The sequence below is a fragment of the Artibeus jamaicensis genome, unplaced genomic scaffold (genome assembly GCF_021234435.1).
Source record: "Artibeus jamaicensis isolate MK-2021 breed Jamaican fruit bat unplaced genomic scaffold, CSHL_Jam_final contig_354, whole genome shotgun sequence".
NCBI classification, from domain to species: domain Eukaryota; kingdom Metazoa; phylum Chordata; class Mammalia; order Chiroptera; family Phyllostomidae; genus Artibeus; species Artibeus jamaicensis.
This window is the reverse complement of record NW_026521803.1, coordinates 17,024,190-17,040,918: the sequence shown is the minus strand read 5'-3', so window position 1 is coordinate 17,040,918 and position 16,729 is coordinate 17,024,190. Positions and strand designations below refer to the sequence as shown.

Here is a 16,729-nt window from a genome sequence, read left to right as displayed (position 1 = left end):
CTTTCTGCTCAGCCCTAGAAGGTGCAATTACAGGTTAAGGACCCGGCATATCGATTTCGCCTAGCCTCCCCCATCCTGCCCTCCTTTGCCTAAATGTGGGCGGCTCAGACTTTTTACAGAAGTAGTTCCAGGGCCGGGGAAGTGGGGGTGCCCGAGTGGAGGGGGGACGCTGGGGGCTGTACCGAGGGGCTCGGAGGGAAACTGCGGTTGCGGCGACGGTGCTGGTGGGATGCAGAGTCCCCTCAAGGAACTGCGTCCCCCGCCCCACCATTAGACAGCCCCCCGCCCTCAACACCTGCGTGTTAACTTTGAACTTCTCACAGTTATTGGAGTTAAAGCCACTGCGCCAGGTGCCCGGGAGGGAGGGCCCGTCTGCCCGAATCCCTCCTGCCTATCGCTCTGCACGCGCCCCAGTCGCCCCACTTCCAGCTCCTCGTCTCCCTCAGTGCCGCCCTGCGAGGGAAGGGGAGACACTCGTTGGAACTTCTGCGCCTTGAAATGCGGAGGGCGGGGGAGAGGGGCTGGGGGTAGGGGGCTGGAGGGATCCCCCTGTCAGGTTTAAAGGTGTCTCTGGAAAATTAGTAAAACTGGGTGGTAACGAGGAGACCAACAGTTTGCAAAGCAGAGAAGCAGGCAGGGCCGGGGTGAGGGAAATGAGCTAGAATTGATAAGGACAGCTCCCGCCTCTGCCGAGTCCACTGAGCTGGTCCTCACCGCGCTCCACTGCACTTCCTCGGGAGAAGAAAGGGCTTTATCTGCTCCCTCAGACTATTAACCCAGGAGTTTCTCCGGGTAGCACGGATAATCGAAAGGGCTTTTGGAGGGCTAAGAATCGCCCACCCGCACGCTTGTCGGGGCCCCGTTGCTACCCCCCAAAGCTGTACCAACTGCGAAAAGCAAAGCTGCGGGCGCAAGTTGACCTGGAACCGCCTCCATCTGTCGCCTCGGCACTCTCGGGGCACCCCCGGCTCCCCACTCCCCGGCCTCTCCCTTCATCCGGCCCGGCATGGACACAAGCCCACGAGGCGTCTCGGCCTCAGCCGCCACTTTGCCGTCGCTGCGACCACTGCTGTCGCTGCCAAGAGCCGAGCTGGGGCGGTTTTAGGAAAGTGAGGGACGAAGTGTGTGGGCGGTGGCGACAGGAGTAGCAGAGAGCAGAGCGGGCGCCCGGACCCCAGGCGGGGCCCTCCTGGTGGCGCTCACGGATCCGGCGCCTTCAGACCTTCCCCCCAGGGTCGCGGTCTGGAGGCGCGCTGGGCCGGAGCCAAGCAGAGAGCACTGATTGTTGTTCTTCGCCCTCCCCTCCCCTCCACACCCTTCCCCACCCCGGCCACACCCCACCCCCTCCACTACCCTTCTCCTCTCTCTCCCATCCCCCACCCCTGTCTGCCAGGCTGGAGGAGGGTTTAAAGCCAGGTGCGCCGAGTCAGCTCGCCATGTCCAGATCCGGGGACAGGACATCCACCTTCGACCCCAGCCACAGCGACAACCTGCTGCACGGCCTCAACCTGCTTTGGAGGAAGCAGCTGTTTTGCGACGTGACCCTGACGGCCCAGGGCCAGCAGTTCCACTGCCACAAGGCCGTGCTGGCCTCCTGCTCGCAGTACTTCCGATCTCTCTTCTCCAGCCACCCCCCTCTCGGGGGAGGGGTCGGCGGCCAGGACGGCCTGGGGGCCCCCAAGGACCAGCAGCCGCAGCCGCAGCAGCAGCCGTCACAGCAGCAGCAGCCGCCGCCACAGGAGGAGCCCGGGACTCCTGCCTCCTCCCCCGACGACAAGCTGCTGACCAGCCCCCGGGCCATCAACAACCTAGTGCTGCAGGGCTGCTCGTCCATTGGGCTGCGCCTGGTGCTCGAGTACCTCTACACGGCCAACGTGACCCTCTCCCTGGACACGGTGGAGGAGGTGCTGTCGGTCAGCAAGATCTTGCACATCCCCCAGGTCACCAAGCTCTGCGTGCAGTTCCTCAACGACCAGATCTCGGTGCAGAACTACAAGCAGGTGTGCAAGATCGCAGCTCTGCACGGCCTGGAGGAGACCAAGAAGCTGGCCAACAAGTACCTGGTGGAAGATGTGCTGCTGCTCAACTTCGAGGAGATGCGCGCCCTGCTGGACTCGCTGCCGCCCCCCGTGGAGTCGGAGCTGGCGCTCTTCCAGATGTCCGTGCTGTGGCTGGAGCACGACCGCGAGACCCGCATGCAGTACGCGCCCGACCTCATGAAGCGCCTCCGCTTCGCGCTCATCCCTGCCCCGGAGCTGGTGGAAAGGGTCCAGTCAGTAGATTTCATGCGCACGGACCCTGTCTGCCAGAAGCTGCTGCTGGACGCCATGAACTACCACCTGATGCCCTTCAGACAGCACTGCAGGCAGAGCCTGGCCAGCAGGTAGGAGACCACAAAGAGGAGAGCTGGGGTGGAGGTGGAGAGAGAGGCCGGAGGGAGGGGAAGGGGTAGGAAAGAGGAGGGAGGTGGGTAGGCTGGGCTGGAGGCTCAGGCAGGCTGAAAACAAACATAAACAAACAATTCAGGCTGTGTGGGGGAAAGTTGGTGTCTTAGTCCCTGAAAGGTCAACAGAGAACTGGTCTATAATAGCATCCTTAAGCACTAGAAAGCCCACATTCTCAATATCCTCAGAGCCGGAAATGTGGGACTTGTGGACGGAAATTGACAGACAAGTGGGGCCAGAGGCCAGGGCAGTTAGAAGTGCAGCTTTGGAACCCTGTGTGTCCCGTCCTCCCTCCAAATCAAAATGAGCTTTGCTTAAGGCAGTGGACTCTGCCTTGAGAAGTCTCCCACCCCTTCACCTCTTTTCCTGCCTTGGGTGCCTTGGGCCAGCAGAAGTGCCTGGTGTGCTGGGAGAAAAAGGCTTACATTTTCTCTGTCAGGAGTTCTAGTTGTTTTCTTGGGGTGGAGGGGGTGGTTTAGTGCATGGGGTCAGGCCCCTTTGGAGGTAGAGCTCCAAAATGCTTTGTCTATTAGGGTCTCTACTGGAAATTGTGGCATCACATACCCCAGCAAACTTTTCTATCTTATGGGAAGGCTTTCCTTTTCACTTTCAAAGTAGAGCAAAGCCAGAGATTTCAGGGTATCAGAGTGCATCCCGCCTGCCGGCTCCCATCTCAAAGGGGAGCAAGTTGAAGATTAGGAGGAGGGGTGTCACCTAGCTTCTTAGTTCTGTGCACCTGCTCAGAAGTCAGAAAGAAGTTGGGGAGATGTTGTGGCTGTTGTCGTTATGTGGAATCTGTCCCTTGTGTGTATTGCAAACAGGATTACAGGTCAAAGGGGAGAGAGAAAGGATGCTTTTAAAAATGCTGCTGAGATTTTCTAAAAAAAAAAAAAAAGACGGTAGGATTTAACCATCATGTTTTACTGGCTCCAATTTTAAAACCCTTTTTGAGGAGCCCAAGAACAGGGTTGCTTTCTCTTTTTAGAAAAAAGAAGCAGTATCTTTTCAGTTTCTTGTGACAAGACATTATGACTGCAGAGGCCAGGCAGGCTACCCCAGGCTAATCCACTGGAGTGTTTCGTGAGAAGTTACATGGTTTAAAATTCCATGATAGCATTTTCCCATTTAGAAGGATGTCAGAAGGATTGGGTCCACCATGTGCAGTCTTGTGGAACTAAATGTTTATTTTTCCCATTGTGGTTGGCGTTTCTGCCAGTCCCAGAAGACTGAACTTTCAAGAAATGGAAGATATTCTCTATAGCTGCTTAGGCCCCACTAGTGTTCAGGTGAGGCCCACAGGAGGCATGGGAAACCTTGAACTTAGGGACCTTGTAAGTTGATTTTTGCTAATATTTGTGAGAGCTGAGTTAATAAATTGTGGTGTCGAAAGATGATGGCAAGATAATACAATAGCACAAGCAAAAATCCAAATCACTGTGGGCTTGAATAGTGAACACAGAGTCCAAGTGGGAACAAGAATGTGGAATGTGTATCTATTTTATAAGGGTTTTTCATCTGTCTAGAGCTTACCATCAAAAGCTTACCATCACAATTGTCAGCTTAGTGTGATGGGCAAATGTCACCACACAATGGACAGTGATGATTAATATTCTGTTATTTAGCCTTTATAACTTCTAAATGACCTACAAGTACACTTAAGTTAGCACAGAAAATACATACTAAGGATTCAGACAACATAGCTGTAGTCCTGGACATACATTTATTCCTATTTTTTAAAATATGTATTATCTAGTATAAATTCAAAACCCCAGAAGGATGATAAAATTAAAATTTAACTTGTTTTAAGAGTAATGTTTGGAAATGAGCATTATACATTTGGTCCAATAAATAATTTCTGAAGCCCTCTGTGTACTTGTATGAAATAAGTATGTCTTAGGGTTCAAGGTTAGAAGAGTTGACTTTCAAAATGTAAAATCTACTTCCACCTTAGTCTGGATTCAGCACACCAGCTGGGGCCTGCTGGCTCTGTGCTGGTGGAAGGCGGAGATGCCAGGCTTCCCGGCCCTGCGACGACACCTTCCAGGGTCACTGGGCGGTGTCATTTAAAGGACATGTATTGGTGTCTAACCACTGAATGCATACAAGTGTCATGGATGCTGCAAGAATCTGATGCTTCTGTGTAGGCAGAAACTGTGTTTTCCTTTAAAAGCAGAAGATACAGAAAATAGTTCATGTGGACCTATTGTTGATCTCAAATTAACATAATTTAGGTTTTGTTACAGTATTGATAACCATAGTAATTTAATTTGTAGGTACTAATGACATTATTCTAATGTTAATTCACAGAAAGAATGCAAGAATGATCATCAAGTTCTTAACTTTAATGTAGCAATCAATATCTTTATATCAGACTATTATTATGGTATCAGTGCAGTGCAGAAATGCTCTTCCAGACTCACATGTGATTCAACAGAGAGATAAATGTGTTAAACGATTGTTTTTGCAATTGCATCACTTTTATTGAAGATAGTTGAATGGAAGGGCATTCATTATATTTATTACTTTTTGTCCACTTGTAGTTCTTTCTGGTCAAAATACCAAAAAGTTCCTCAAATTCAGAAGAGGGGTTGGAAAACTAAAATTGATCAGTCAGTTGAAATAAGAACAACATATAAACAAATAAAATAACTTCAAAGAAAATTGACTTGTTAAGAATATGTTATGTATAGGAAATAGGCCTATTGATATAACAAAATTTAACCATATTTATAAAAATTATTAAATAATTTTCAATTTTTATTAAAACTAGAAAGAAAAAGCAACACAATTATAAAGACTATAAATACTCAAATTAATTTTCAATTTTTGCTCTAGTGGCTTCATTTTTTTCTATGTCATTTATGCTCTGATTCATATTTTATTGTAGCAGACAAGCATTAAGGATAATAAATTAAAAATAAAAGACTTATTTTCATATATTCAAATATTTACATAACTAATTTAAAACAATAAGACTTGAGTAGACAAAAAGTAAAATATTTTCAAGTATTGTTTCTTTGTTATTATGGTTCTGTTCTATTGCAAGAAATACAAAACTTAAGAAATAAGTTCTTGAAAAAGTTTTGGAAAGTGATTATTAAGAATTTCTAAAGCATGAAAATTGAATTTAATAAAGGGATAGGACACACAATATTTAGATCACTAAGAAGTAAACATCAGAAGACTTAATATCTAAGTGTATCTTAAATAACCCAAAGTTTCTTTTTGATTTATGTTTTTCTAATTTTAATGCCTAATTTAGTAATTGTCCCAAAAAATCAAACTGGCCTGGACTAATTAAATTTTCTTTTACATTTCCATTGCATCTCACACAATGTACCAGTTGAACAAATGCTTATTGAAAGCCAAAGGAGTTAAGATTATAAAATTAAAAAGCCCCCATGTGACACTTCACCAATGTCCTTCTCAATCTACATTACTATTGTACATGACAAAGATCCATTGAACCTCCTCCAGGAAAACACCTGTAGTAGAAATGCATTCATGAGAATGATTACATTTTTAAAACATTTAACAACCAGCTGTTACAGTCCCATGTAGAGTTCTGTATTAGAATATAGTTTTTAAGATATTATATTTTGTAGAAAACATAAGACTACCTTATAAAGATTTTGCTTCCTACAAAACATAGCCTATTTAAGGATTTCACATAAATTAATGTAAAAATCTATTTAAACATCAGGAGTACTAATAATCTATTTGCTAAAAGGACCTGCAATTATTAAAAAGCCATTAGATTTTCTAACACACAGTTTTATTTCTGTCTTGGGTGTTTAGAAAGTGTTGCTCTAAATGTAATACGATATTCTCTATTGGCTCTCTTTCTAAGAACTGAATAACAACCTTAGCAAAACAAACTAATCTTGTATCTAGGCATTCTCTAAATTGTTACTTTGCTTTATACCAATTTGATACCCTCACATTAGAAGTTGTTAGGTAGTTAGATTTTCTTTCAGAACTTACTCAACCATTCAGAATACAATTTGTTTACTGCATGAAACAGGACCATTGATTACAAAATTATCTCCTATACCACAGGTGTGGGAGACAGATAGTTATATCCTATAATCAAAAGGCAATTAGAGTAGATATTAATACATTGTGTTGGCGAAGAGGACATATTGACAGAAGTGGACATGTTCACATTTTAATTTTGCTTATATTTTCCCATATTTAGGAACATGTGGAGGTTTACTTATTATCTTAGCTAATTTCTAAATATCTCAATTTTTCTGACATAAAAATGTAGTAAAGAATGTTACTTTATTTAGAACAGCTATACTTCATACCAGATGATGTTCTAAGTATTTTACATATTAACTCATTTAATGCTCATAATAGTTCTAAGTGATGGGTACCATCATAACTTCATTCTGTAGACAGGAAGACTGGTGCACAGAGAAGTTCAGCATTTCGTCAATAATTGCACAGCTGCCAAGTAGTAGAGCCAAAGTCTGAGTCCAGGGAGTGTGGCTCCTCAGTCTCTGTTCTCATCCATGGCGTTCGGCTTCTTACTATGGTTATCTCTATGCTAGGATACAATCTGGTGATCGTTCTTAGAGTTATGTATAGACTGAAGACTTTCCTTTTAAAAAGAAACTTATGAGGGTTAAATATTCATTTATCTGGCTTTAAAAGAAGTTCAGGAGAGATACTGTTCTAAGCCTGGGGCTGACATTTTTTTCCTGTAAAAGGCCAAATAGTAATTATCTTTGGCTTGCGGGGGGGGGGGGAGAAAGGCAGGTTGTCACGTGATCTCTGTTGTCACCACTCTTCCCTTGTAGCACAAAAGCCACCATGGAAATGCATTAATGAATGGGCATGGCGGGTGACGATACAGTGTCATTTGTGTACGCAAAATTTCATGTACGTTTCACATGTCATGAAATATTATTCTCCTTTTGATTTTTTCCAACCACTGAGGAATGTGAAAACCATCCCCTCCGTTGCGGGCTGCACAAAAACAGGAGGCAGGCTGGATTTTTTTCCATTTTTTTCGAAGTTTGCTTACCCTGTTCTTGGCACTTAGGAGCCATCACTAAACAAAATGGACACAGAATTTTGTATTTTTTCTAGTGGAAAGAGTCCCAGTGATCGTTTTCCATACACTTGGAGAGAATTCAAGACGAAATAATTCTACCCTGCCAAGTTAAAATTGCAACTTCTCATAATAAGACTTAAAAATTTAAATAGTAATTCCAGGGAAGTAAATAGTAATTAATTAAAAACAGTGAATGAGTTACTCATTTTTACAAGCATATAGATGCTTGGATATAGAACCAAGTATAATAGATTGGTCATTATTCAGAAGAGGGTTAAATATTATTTCCATGGTAGTTTAATAATTTCTAATTGGAAATTAGAGTAGCCATGTACATTTTACACACTGCTCTCTTTGATTGACATGCATGTATTCAGCCAACTAATCTAGGCATATAAATGAACATGTGAACAATTATTTTTCTAAATGCCAACCTGTATTTCCAGCTGCTTTGATCAAAGGGCACATGTTGTCAGCACTGCTGCCCTCTGAGTGAATCAGCTGGGCTAAGTGCAATGTGTCTGTAGGGGCTCTCTGCTCTGTCCTAAGGGGGTAACTCTGGAGGGGCACTCGAGCTGTTGTGGGTTTGGCTCCTGTGTGTTTACTCCCCCACTAGACAGTGACTGCTCCGAATATTTCCATCGAAAGCACTTAACTCCCTGTCTGATCTTGACCCAAAAATATGAGTTCAATACGAATTGGAATTTGTCTTGAGTACAACTGAGGTCAACTCTCTAGGATCTGGCTCAGCTCAGTGTGAGAGGTGAGCTGAAATTCTTTCACACCGGTCTGCCACAATTAGTTATTAGTTCTGCGATTAAGGGGTTAAATAACGAGTTTGCTGAGTTTTGTCCCTATGATAGGGACTTACTGAAAAATAGAATGGGCCAATATGTTTTAAATAAATCAATAAAAATAAGAACTTTCAGTTTAACCATGGAAAAAATGATTGTGAAAATAAAACAAAGCAAAACAAAGCCTTGAAATTTTGACATAAACCAAAAGGTTCTTGCCCCCACCCCTAGATTTCTGCACACTGCGGGACTAGGATGATATCAGCTTCGTTTCTGTGAGGGCCATAGAAAGCTGTTTGTGTGTGTGTGACACTTACAGGTAATGAACGCAACAGGTAGCATCCAGAATTACCAAAATGCCTGTATATTTGAATAACATAAAACAAAATTATTCTAATTGGAAATTTATTCCGTATCTGTTTTGTTTCAAGAAAGCCATTTTAACAATGATTGTGCCATAAATGTTTATACCTTCTGTTATTCATTTAGAATTTCAGAAAATATATCTATTGTCACGTCCTTTCCATTCACTTCCAAAAGCGTTCATGATGCTGAGTTGCTGATGACTGCTTTAAGACAAACAAATAAACGCTGTCATGATGGGGGCAGGAGAGTGAGCTCACCAGGGGAAGGACTCTCAGTTGTAACACAGATGACACAGTGACTATGTCCATTTTACTGGAAGCATCAGAATTAATATTAGTGAAAATAGGGTTAGAACTATTTGCATCATTAGAGGCAGTAAGATACTAGAGTTAAGTCTGCAATAATAAAGGAATGAAAATAGCAACTATTTATGATGTGAAGAAAGAAAATAAATCACAAGAAAATGAAAAGAGAAGAAAAACAGGCAGTAAGGAAAAGGCAATAAAATATGGGAATTCAAAGAAATTATTAAGAGAGAAGCAATCTGAAAAAGAAAAAGAAATAGGACTTAAAGAAGGACAGGCAAAGAAATTCTACTTGGAGATTAGGTGTTCAATATTTGTTGGACAAATAACTACAAATGTAGAAGCATTTATATCACAAAATACCCAGCTTTTATCATTTAGAGGTAAACATAGAATTCCATTAAAAGAAAAACACAGTCCTTGAAAGAATAAAGTGTTTCCCAAAAAAAGGTCAATCATGGTAACTTCATTCCTATAATGTGATTCAGTTCAATAATTATGTATTTGTAATATGAGTTAATCAAGACATTTAATAGGAAGCTCTTTGTTCTTGGGCTGAATGCACTGAATGCAGTCTTTTCAGAAGTGTCAGGGTTCAAAGGGGACAACCTGTTATGCCAACAAGAGGAAATGAAAATATTACTACGTTCTTTGTAAAATCATCTTAATTCCCAGAGTAATTGGAACCGATAGCAGAACTGAGTAAAAGGGGACCTTCGCCACCTTGGGCATCTTTTCTAAACCTGTACCCATGACCGTGTCATGCCTTGCAGTGGGAGCTGGAGATGATGCATTGCTATTTGTCACTAAGAAGAAGTTCTGCTATTGACTGGCCCCTAAATTTGTACTGAGCATGTGTAATGCTCCAAGCCCTGTGCTAGGTTCTGAGATGCAGAGTTGAATAAGACAGACATGTTCCTGACTTCATGTAATGTACAGTGTAGGGAAAAAGAGGAGGTAATTACATAAGTTAACCAGAGTGGTAGCACATGCTACGGATTAGAAACAAGTGATGTGCTAGGAGACAGTAAGTGCTGCTGTGGGTGCTGCAACCTGGTCAGTGCGGCCAAAGACTTTCTCCTCTCCAGAAGAAGTTAAGATGAGCCTTGAAAGATGAGATATCCAGGTAATGGGTCTAGGGGGAAGACAGCATATGCAGCTGGGGAAAGCACAAGCCCAGAGACCAGAAGATACAGGAGCGTCTGGGCAGAAAAGAGTTTGGTGCATTCCGGGAGCTGAAAGGCGGTACATGTGGTTAGAGATTGAGCAGGAAGTATTGTCTAAATCATGGAGTAATTTGTAGGCTCTGCTAAGGATTCCCCCTTCCATGCATGAATTCCATAGTGCAAAACTCAGCATGTTTTTTACCTTCAAAATCATAAACCATGAATGTATGTTCTACCTCCATGTTGGCTGAGTCCTACATCAGTGAAATGGGTTATAGTTCTAGTCACTAGCATTTTGCTAACAATCAGCTGAGACAAAGAAAAATCTAAGTAAACAGAAGATGCTCTTTAAAATTAATCTGTTACTGATTTAAAAAGATATGTTAAGCAAAATGGACCCGAATTCACATTTTGCGATGAAGAAAAATTGTGAACATAGCTGGGATTCCACTGATAGCACAAAATTCATAAAACCAGGAGAATGGGGTTGAAAAGATCCCAAAGGTGACCACAAGGGCATCAGAAAGAAGTGGGGAAATCAGAATTTCTCCCTGTTATCTAAAATTTATATATAATTCTTTAAAAAGAAGGCGACGGCCTTTTCAGCTGTTCAGGTCTTTCAATCCATCCTTTCATGGAAGAGAGTCCCTCTTCTTTTTAATCTCATTGACTCAAACTTAGGGGTTTCCTTTGCTGCTGCTCCCAGAGCCTCCCACAGACACGTGCCTGGGTCCCTGCTCCCAGCGCGCCTGCCAGCGGGCTGGTAAATGGCCCCTGCCCAGGGACTCCGAACTTCCGCAGCTCAGCTGGGCCACCGTATGGAGACTGGCGCACTGGAGGCTGCAGTGAAGTGAACTGAAGAATCACAGTCGGTTTCACTTCCCCGCCTTATGTGCCTTTAGGTGCCTCTGAAGACAGACAAGGCCAGTGAAATGGAGAAGAGGAGAAAGAAAGCACTGATATTAAAAAGGAAAGAGTCCTTTAAAATGTAGAGGCATTGTTGGAAAATGTGGAGAGATGGATGTGTGTGTATCCACAGCCAACATGCATACCGTTGGGTTCCACCTTTAAATGTTCTGTGCAGTGACTTCTGAGATGTGTTTTTATAGATAAAGGTCTATTTTGTGTGTGAGGATGGATGTGGAACAGTCACCGATTTCACAGTCTGGCACTGAGTGAGGAATTATTGGGTTGGGAAGGTCAATTTTTTTTGCCAAAAATGAAAATAGTCATATTTATAAATCCTGCTTAGAACAAAGCAGCAGACCACTGTCTGGTCCTGATTTTTAGCACCCTTCAAAACCAACCACATCTGACACCACAGGCAAATGGAAGAGCTTGGGAGAGAGAATGCATGATCTGTGTGAGCCAGAAAGGGAAACTTTAAAGAAAAAAATTCCAGTGTTTTAAAGATACACACCAGGACCTCAGCACTTTCTACCTCACACACATTAACAAGGGCTCATCGATACTACGAGGGATCCAGCCAATATTGGTGTATTAGAGAGGCAGAAGTGTGTGCCTCGTAGCACAGACCAATTTGGTGGATTGGTTACTATGACAACTGTACCACTACTGTCAGTGGCAATTCCTGTAATCTCCCTGTTTTAAGGTTTTCACAAGTGTTCACTCCAAAATGACATCTGCAGGCAGGCACTACAAAATAAAGCTAGTAGATACAGATATAAATATATATACAGATACAAATATAGATATATGAATGAGAGAGAAAATATGACATAATAGGAGGTACAAATAAAAAGGTATCTTAAACAATTCTATTGCATAGAAATTAAGACCTAACAGTCAGATGCAGGTCAAACCCCATCTTGGACACTTACAAGCTGGCTTTCCTTTGGTAATTTATTTAGCTTATTTTCAGTTTTCAGACTGCTTACCTATAAAATGCACATAATAATACCCACCTCATTAAGACAATTCTGATTATTGGAAGGATTTGTATATAACACATTATAGTGCCTGGATGTGAATACTTGATTAGTAGTTTTTATTTTTAGAGCAATGCTTCTGTTTATATATAATTGCCTTTCTATTCGCTTGTGAAGACTCTCAGTCCATACATACAACATGTTCATTCCAGAGCTGGATCCCCACAGCTTGAGTCCCAAGTGCTGATCTAATAGGCATATTAGATGGCGGGCCATTTGGCCCACCCGTGACCAGTGCTGCAGTCTGTTCCACCCTCCTGGTTTACCCCTGTCAGCAATTGGGAAAGTTAAAAAAACCTCAGTGGATTCAGAGTAAACACTTTATTGAGATATATTTTGCATCCCATTCAATTCACTCATTTAAAGTGTATAATCTAATGGTTTTAGTATATTCACAGAGTTATATAGCCATGACCACAGTTAATTTTAGAGCATTCTTATCACCTCCTGAAAAGCCCTATACCTGCAAGCAATCAGCCTCCATTTCCCCCACCCCACCCCCCACATCCCTAGGCAACCCCTAATCTACTTTCTGTCTCCACAGATCCATAGATTTGCTTATTCTGTAAATGTCATATAAATGGAAGCATACAATATGTGGTATTTCGACTGATGTCTTTCATGTAGTTTAATGTTTTTAAAGTTCATCCATGCTGTAGCCTTTTATGGCTGACCAGTATTCAACTGTATGGATATACCACCTTTTCTTCATTCATCAGTGTGGGACATTCGGGTTTTTCCACTTTTTGCTCTCATGAATAATGCTGCTATGAACTTTCATGTACAAGTTTTGTGTGGACGTATGTTTTCATTTCTCATAGGCATATACCTAGAAATGGAATTACTGTGTCATGCGTTCTAAACACTAAAAAAATGTTTAAGCTTTTGAGGATTATTTTCCAAAGCAGCTGCACCATTGTGCATTCTCACCAGCAGTATGTAAATGTTCTGATTTCTCCACATCTTTGCCAACTCTTATTATCAGTCTTTTAGACTATAGCTGTTTCAGTGGGTATGAAGTTTTATCTCCTTGTGGTTTACATTTCACTAATGGCTAGTGATGTTGAGCATCTCTCCTTGTGTTTATTGGCCACTGTTATTTAGTTAGTTATTTGGAAAAATGTGTATTTAAAATCTTTGGTTTTTTTCTGTTGGTTGTTTTTGGGGGTCTTTTTTTATTGAGTTGTGAGAGTCTTTAGAGCATTTTTAGTTGGGTTTCTTGTGGTGCCTAGATCATAGCCAGGGCCACCTTCTGCAGGAATTGGCGGTTCTATTTGACAAAAATGACAATGCATGTAGACGTATACTGGAAAACTCTCCAGGTACTTTTATATGGCATATATGTCTATGATTAAAAATGTTGGTGTTTGGTGGTTGATTTTGTTGTCATTTGTTTTCTTTGTGTGATTATCTGGGCTTTATTCTCAGTTAGGCATTTATTTCTTAAGTGGTAGTCTGGACTTGGGGTAGCAAATCTTCTACTCAAAGAAAAAATGACCACTAAGTTATTTGCTTAAGTTTTCTTAAAGACACATAAGGAAATTTTTATTCAACCTATACAACAACTAGTTGTTGCTTATACAACAACTATTTTAGGGAAATGAGATAAAATTCTTTGACTGCCAAGACAGTAAGTAAGAAGAATATGTCAAAAAAAAAGCAAACATAAGAACAGACAGCCTCAGTTGAAAGAGGATGCAGTGTCCCTTATGGGGTTCAGCGGGAAGCAGCCCAGCCCGGGAGTTTCAGTCACAGCTGAGATGCAGCTGAGGCCTCCACTTTACACATCACCTGGGCAATTTCTGACATGGAGAAGCTCATCATGATCATAACTTGTCCAGTTGCATCTTTCTTTGTTACAGCCTCCTTACGAGTCTCCTTAGAGACAAAAAAATATGTGCAGCTCTTGATAAGAAATTACTTACTACTCTTAGTAGGTTATACTGTTACTTCACTAGCTGTTGTTTTGAATGTGTGGCTCTGGAAGAATATTCAGCAAACCATCTTCTAAGTTTAATGTTTATGCTTCTGGACAGAACAATTTCTATTTCGATCATGGATCTCTTTGAACAATCAAATTCTTGCTCTCTGTTAGAGGGTTTACTTCTCTACTTATAACAAAGATGACTTCAGGCTATCGTCATAGATCTGAGTGCAAAATGATACAAATTTTAACATAACTTTTTTTATCTGGATATTCAAGGGTCAAAGTGTTAACAAAGTATCTGATAATGTTATGGTGTTGTGTATGTTCTACCAGCAGATCCCAAGAAAGCAGATAACCTCTCTAAATTAGTCTTGTGTGTGTAGGTGTGTGTATAGAAAGCAAGCATCTTCCCTTGGCAGAAGTTTTGGCGACACAAAGGAGGGAGCTCGTTCTAGGCAGTCTCTTCAGAACCCCTAGAAGCCTAATAAACTTCAACTGTTACTCATTCTGATATTCAAAATTAGGGGTGGTTGGGGGAAGCAGACAAAGCAAAACTGAGATATTAACCACTCTAATGCACTCAGATGAATTCAAGGTTGGTGATTTCTCCAGAGCTACGAAGCAGCCGCCTAAACCAGCCCCAAGTAGTGTTAAGTCGAAATCCACTCCAAGGAAAGGCACCCCTTGCACAGGAAAGGAGCCCCTCAAACCTTCAATCAGCTCAGTCAAACTGAGAGCTCACGTTCCAGAAAAAAATCGTCTTTTTGATCTAGAAAGAACCTCACTGCAGATGTTTCTGGAGAACACTTCACATTTTTTATGGCAAGGAAATTTTAGAGTCTCCGAACATATGAAACACTGAACATTTCTGAAAGCCCAAGGAAATGTGTATCTATACCCTTATAGACACTAATTAAAGTCTGCCACAAAAACTTATGCAAAACACTTCTCTCCACTTAGCTGTATCTGTGCTTTCCCTCCTCATTGCCCTCCCTCCACTGGAACATTGCTACCCATGAACATTCACTACCTGTGCCCAGTAGCTGCACACCAAACAGAAGTAGAGCAGGAGCCTGCCTCCTCATTTCCTAATTCCCCATTCAGAGGGTAGTTAGTTGGTCTACTGCTATAAAGCATAGCTGTTGTGCAGTGAAAATTAGGAAGCCCCTTTATCAAGGCAATAATGTGAACTCGACCATAGAAGGCTCTTTCTCTAGTGTCAGTTCCCACAAGTGGGTGTGAGGCTCAAAGGTCCTCAATTCCCACAAGCAGTGTGAGACTCATGCCCTACGTTCTTCTTGGCTGGACAGTTTTGTTAAGAATGGCTATATTCGACTTCTTGAGTTGCCATAATGGAATAACACATGCTGGGTGGCTTAAACAACAGAAACTTGTTTTGTCACAGTTCCGGAGGCCAGAAGTCCAAGATCAAAGTGCCAGCAGGGTTGGTTTCTGGTGATGCCTTTTTCCTGACTTGTTGATAACCACCTTCTTGCTGTGTCTTCACATGCCCTTCCCTCTGTGCGCACAGGGAGAAAAAGAGAGAGAGAGAGAAACACTGACTTGTTGCTCCACCTATTTATGGGTTCATGGGTTGACCCTTGGATGCTCCTCGATCCAGGATTGAACCCACAACCTCAGCATATCTGGATGATGATGCTCTAGCCAATTAAACTACCTGGCCAGGACCACTTTCTTTTCTTACAAGAACACTAGTCTTAAAGGATTTGGACCCCACCCTGATAACCTCATTTAAACTTAATTACCTTGTAATGGAGGTTAGGGTTTCAACATATGAATTGGAGGGGAGACACAATGTAGTTCATAACTAGGGTCAAGAATAAGACACAAGGAGTCAGAAAATATGTTAGGCAAGCTAACTGAAATGTTGCTTTTCAACTGACTTTATACAGGCAAAGCTATATGGGTGGTTGAGCAATTATCCAAGTTAGCAATATATTAATAGCTCTTCCAGTAATACAAAGCTAGAAGAGAAAAAATGGAGATCCTCTTTCCTCCACCCCCCCCCAGAAAAATCTCACCTCAGTAGTTCTCTTAAGAACCAACCATAGAATTTTTTTAAAATAAAATATATCTTCTCCGGCCCTACCCCAGAGATTCTAAATAAATCAACCTGTAAAGTGGACCCAGGAACCTGCAGATTTAGAAACATCCCAGGAGGTTTTGTTACCAGTGGTTTTTAAATCACACTTTGAAAATCATGGGACTAAACAAGTAATTGGCTTGTTTTTCAGTTTGCTACATAGCTATAGAAGATGGGAGACAAATACTGATAGTAGCTCATTGAAAGAAAATCTTGATGAAAATTTGTTACAAAATTAAAAGAAATCTGAATAACTCACATAAAAGAGAGAGAGAGAGCAATGAGTCAGAGGGAAATTTACAGAAATTACAAGACTCCAGGGATTTATTTCATGGTGGTGAAATTTGGGTACCTAGCACTAGAGATTTTTCAGAATGATTCAAGCCATGCAGTAGAGTGTCCACAATACAGTGTCAGAGAATGCAGTAAATTTCCCCGGAATAATTTGTTTCTGCCTGTCCAAGATCTAATCACTAAAAAGGATTGTATAACGGTTTAGCTGATTGGGTGGGTCTTGGAGGCTTCTGCACATGTGCTTTGGAGGTGATGGATATGGGAGGTTACCCTAGACCTTGAAGAGCGCTGGAGCTGAGGTTTACTTAGTTAGCCCCT

General features: G+C 42.1%; 1 protein-coding gene across 2 annotated transcripts in view; it reads left to right on the top strand.

Annotated features, from left to right (window-relative positions):
- Window positions 1–16,729, top strand: part of KLHL14 (kelch like family member 14) — a 95,853-nt gene that overhangs the window by 626 nt on the left and 78,498 nt on the right. For both annotated transcript variants that reach the window (XM_037154520.2, XM_037154519.2), the window contains exon 2: window positions 1,394–2,383. In XM_037154520.2, coding sequence (XP_037010415.1) covers window positions 1,437–2,383 — 947 coding nt within the window. In that variant the 5' untranslated portion in view covers window positions 1,394–1,436. The remainder of the gene's footprint in view (window positions 1–1,393; window positions 2,384–16,729) is intronic.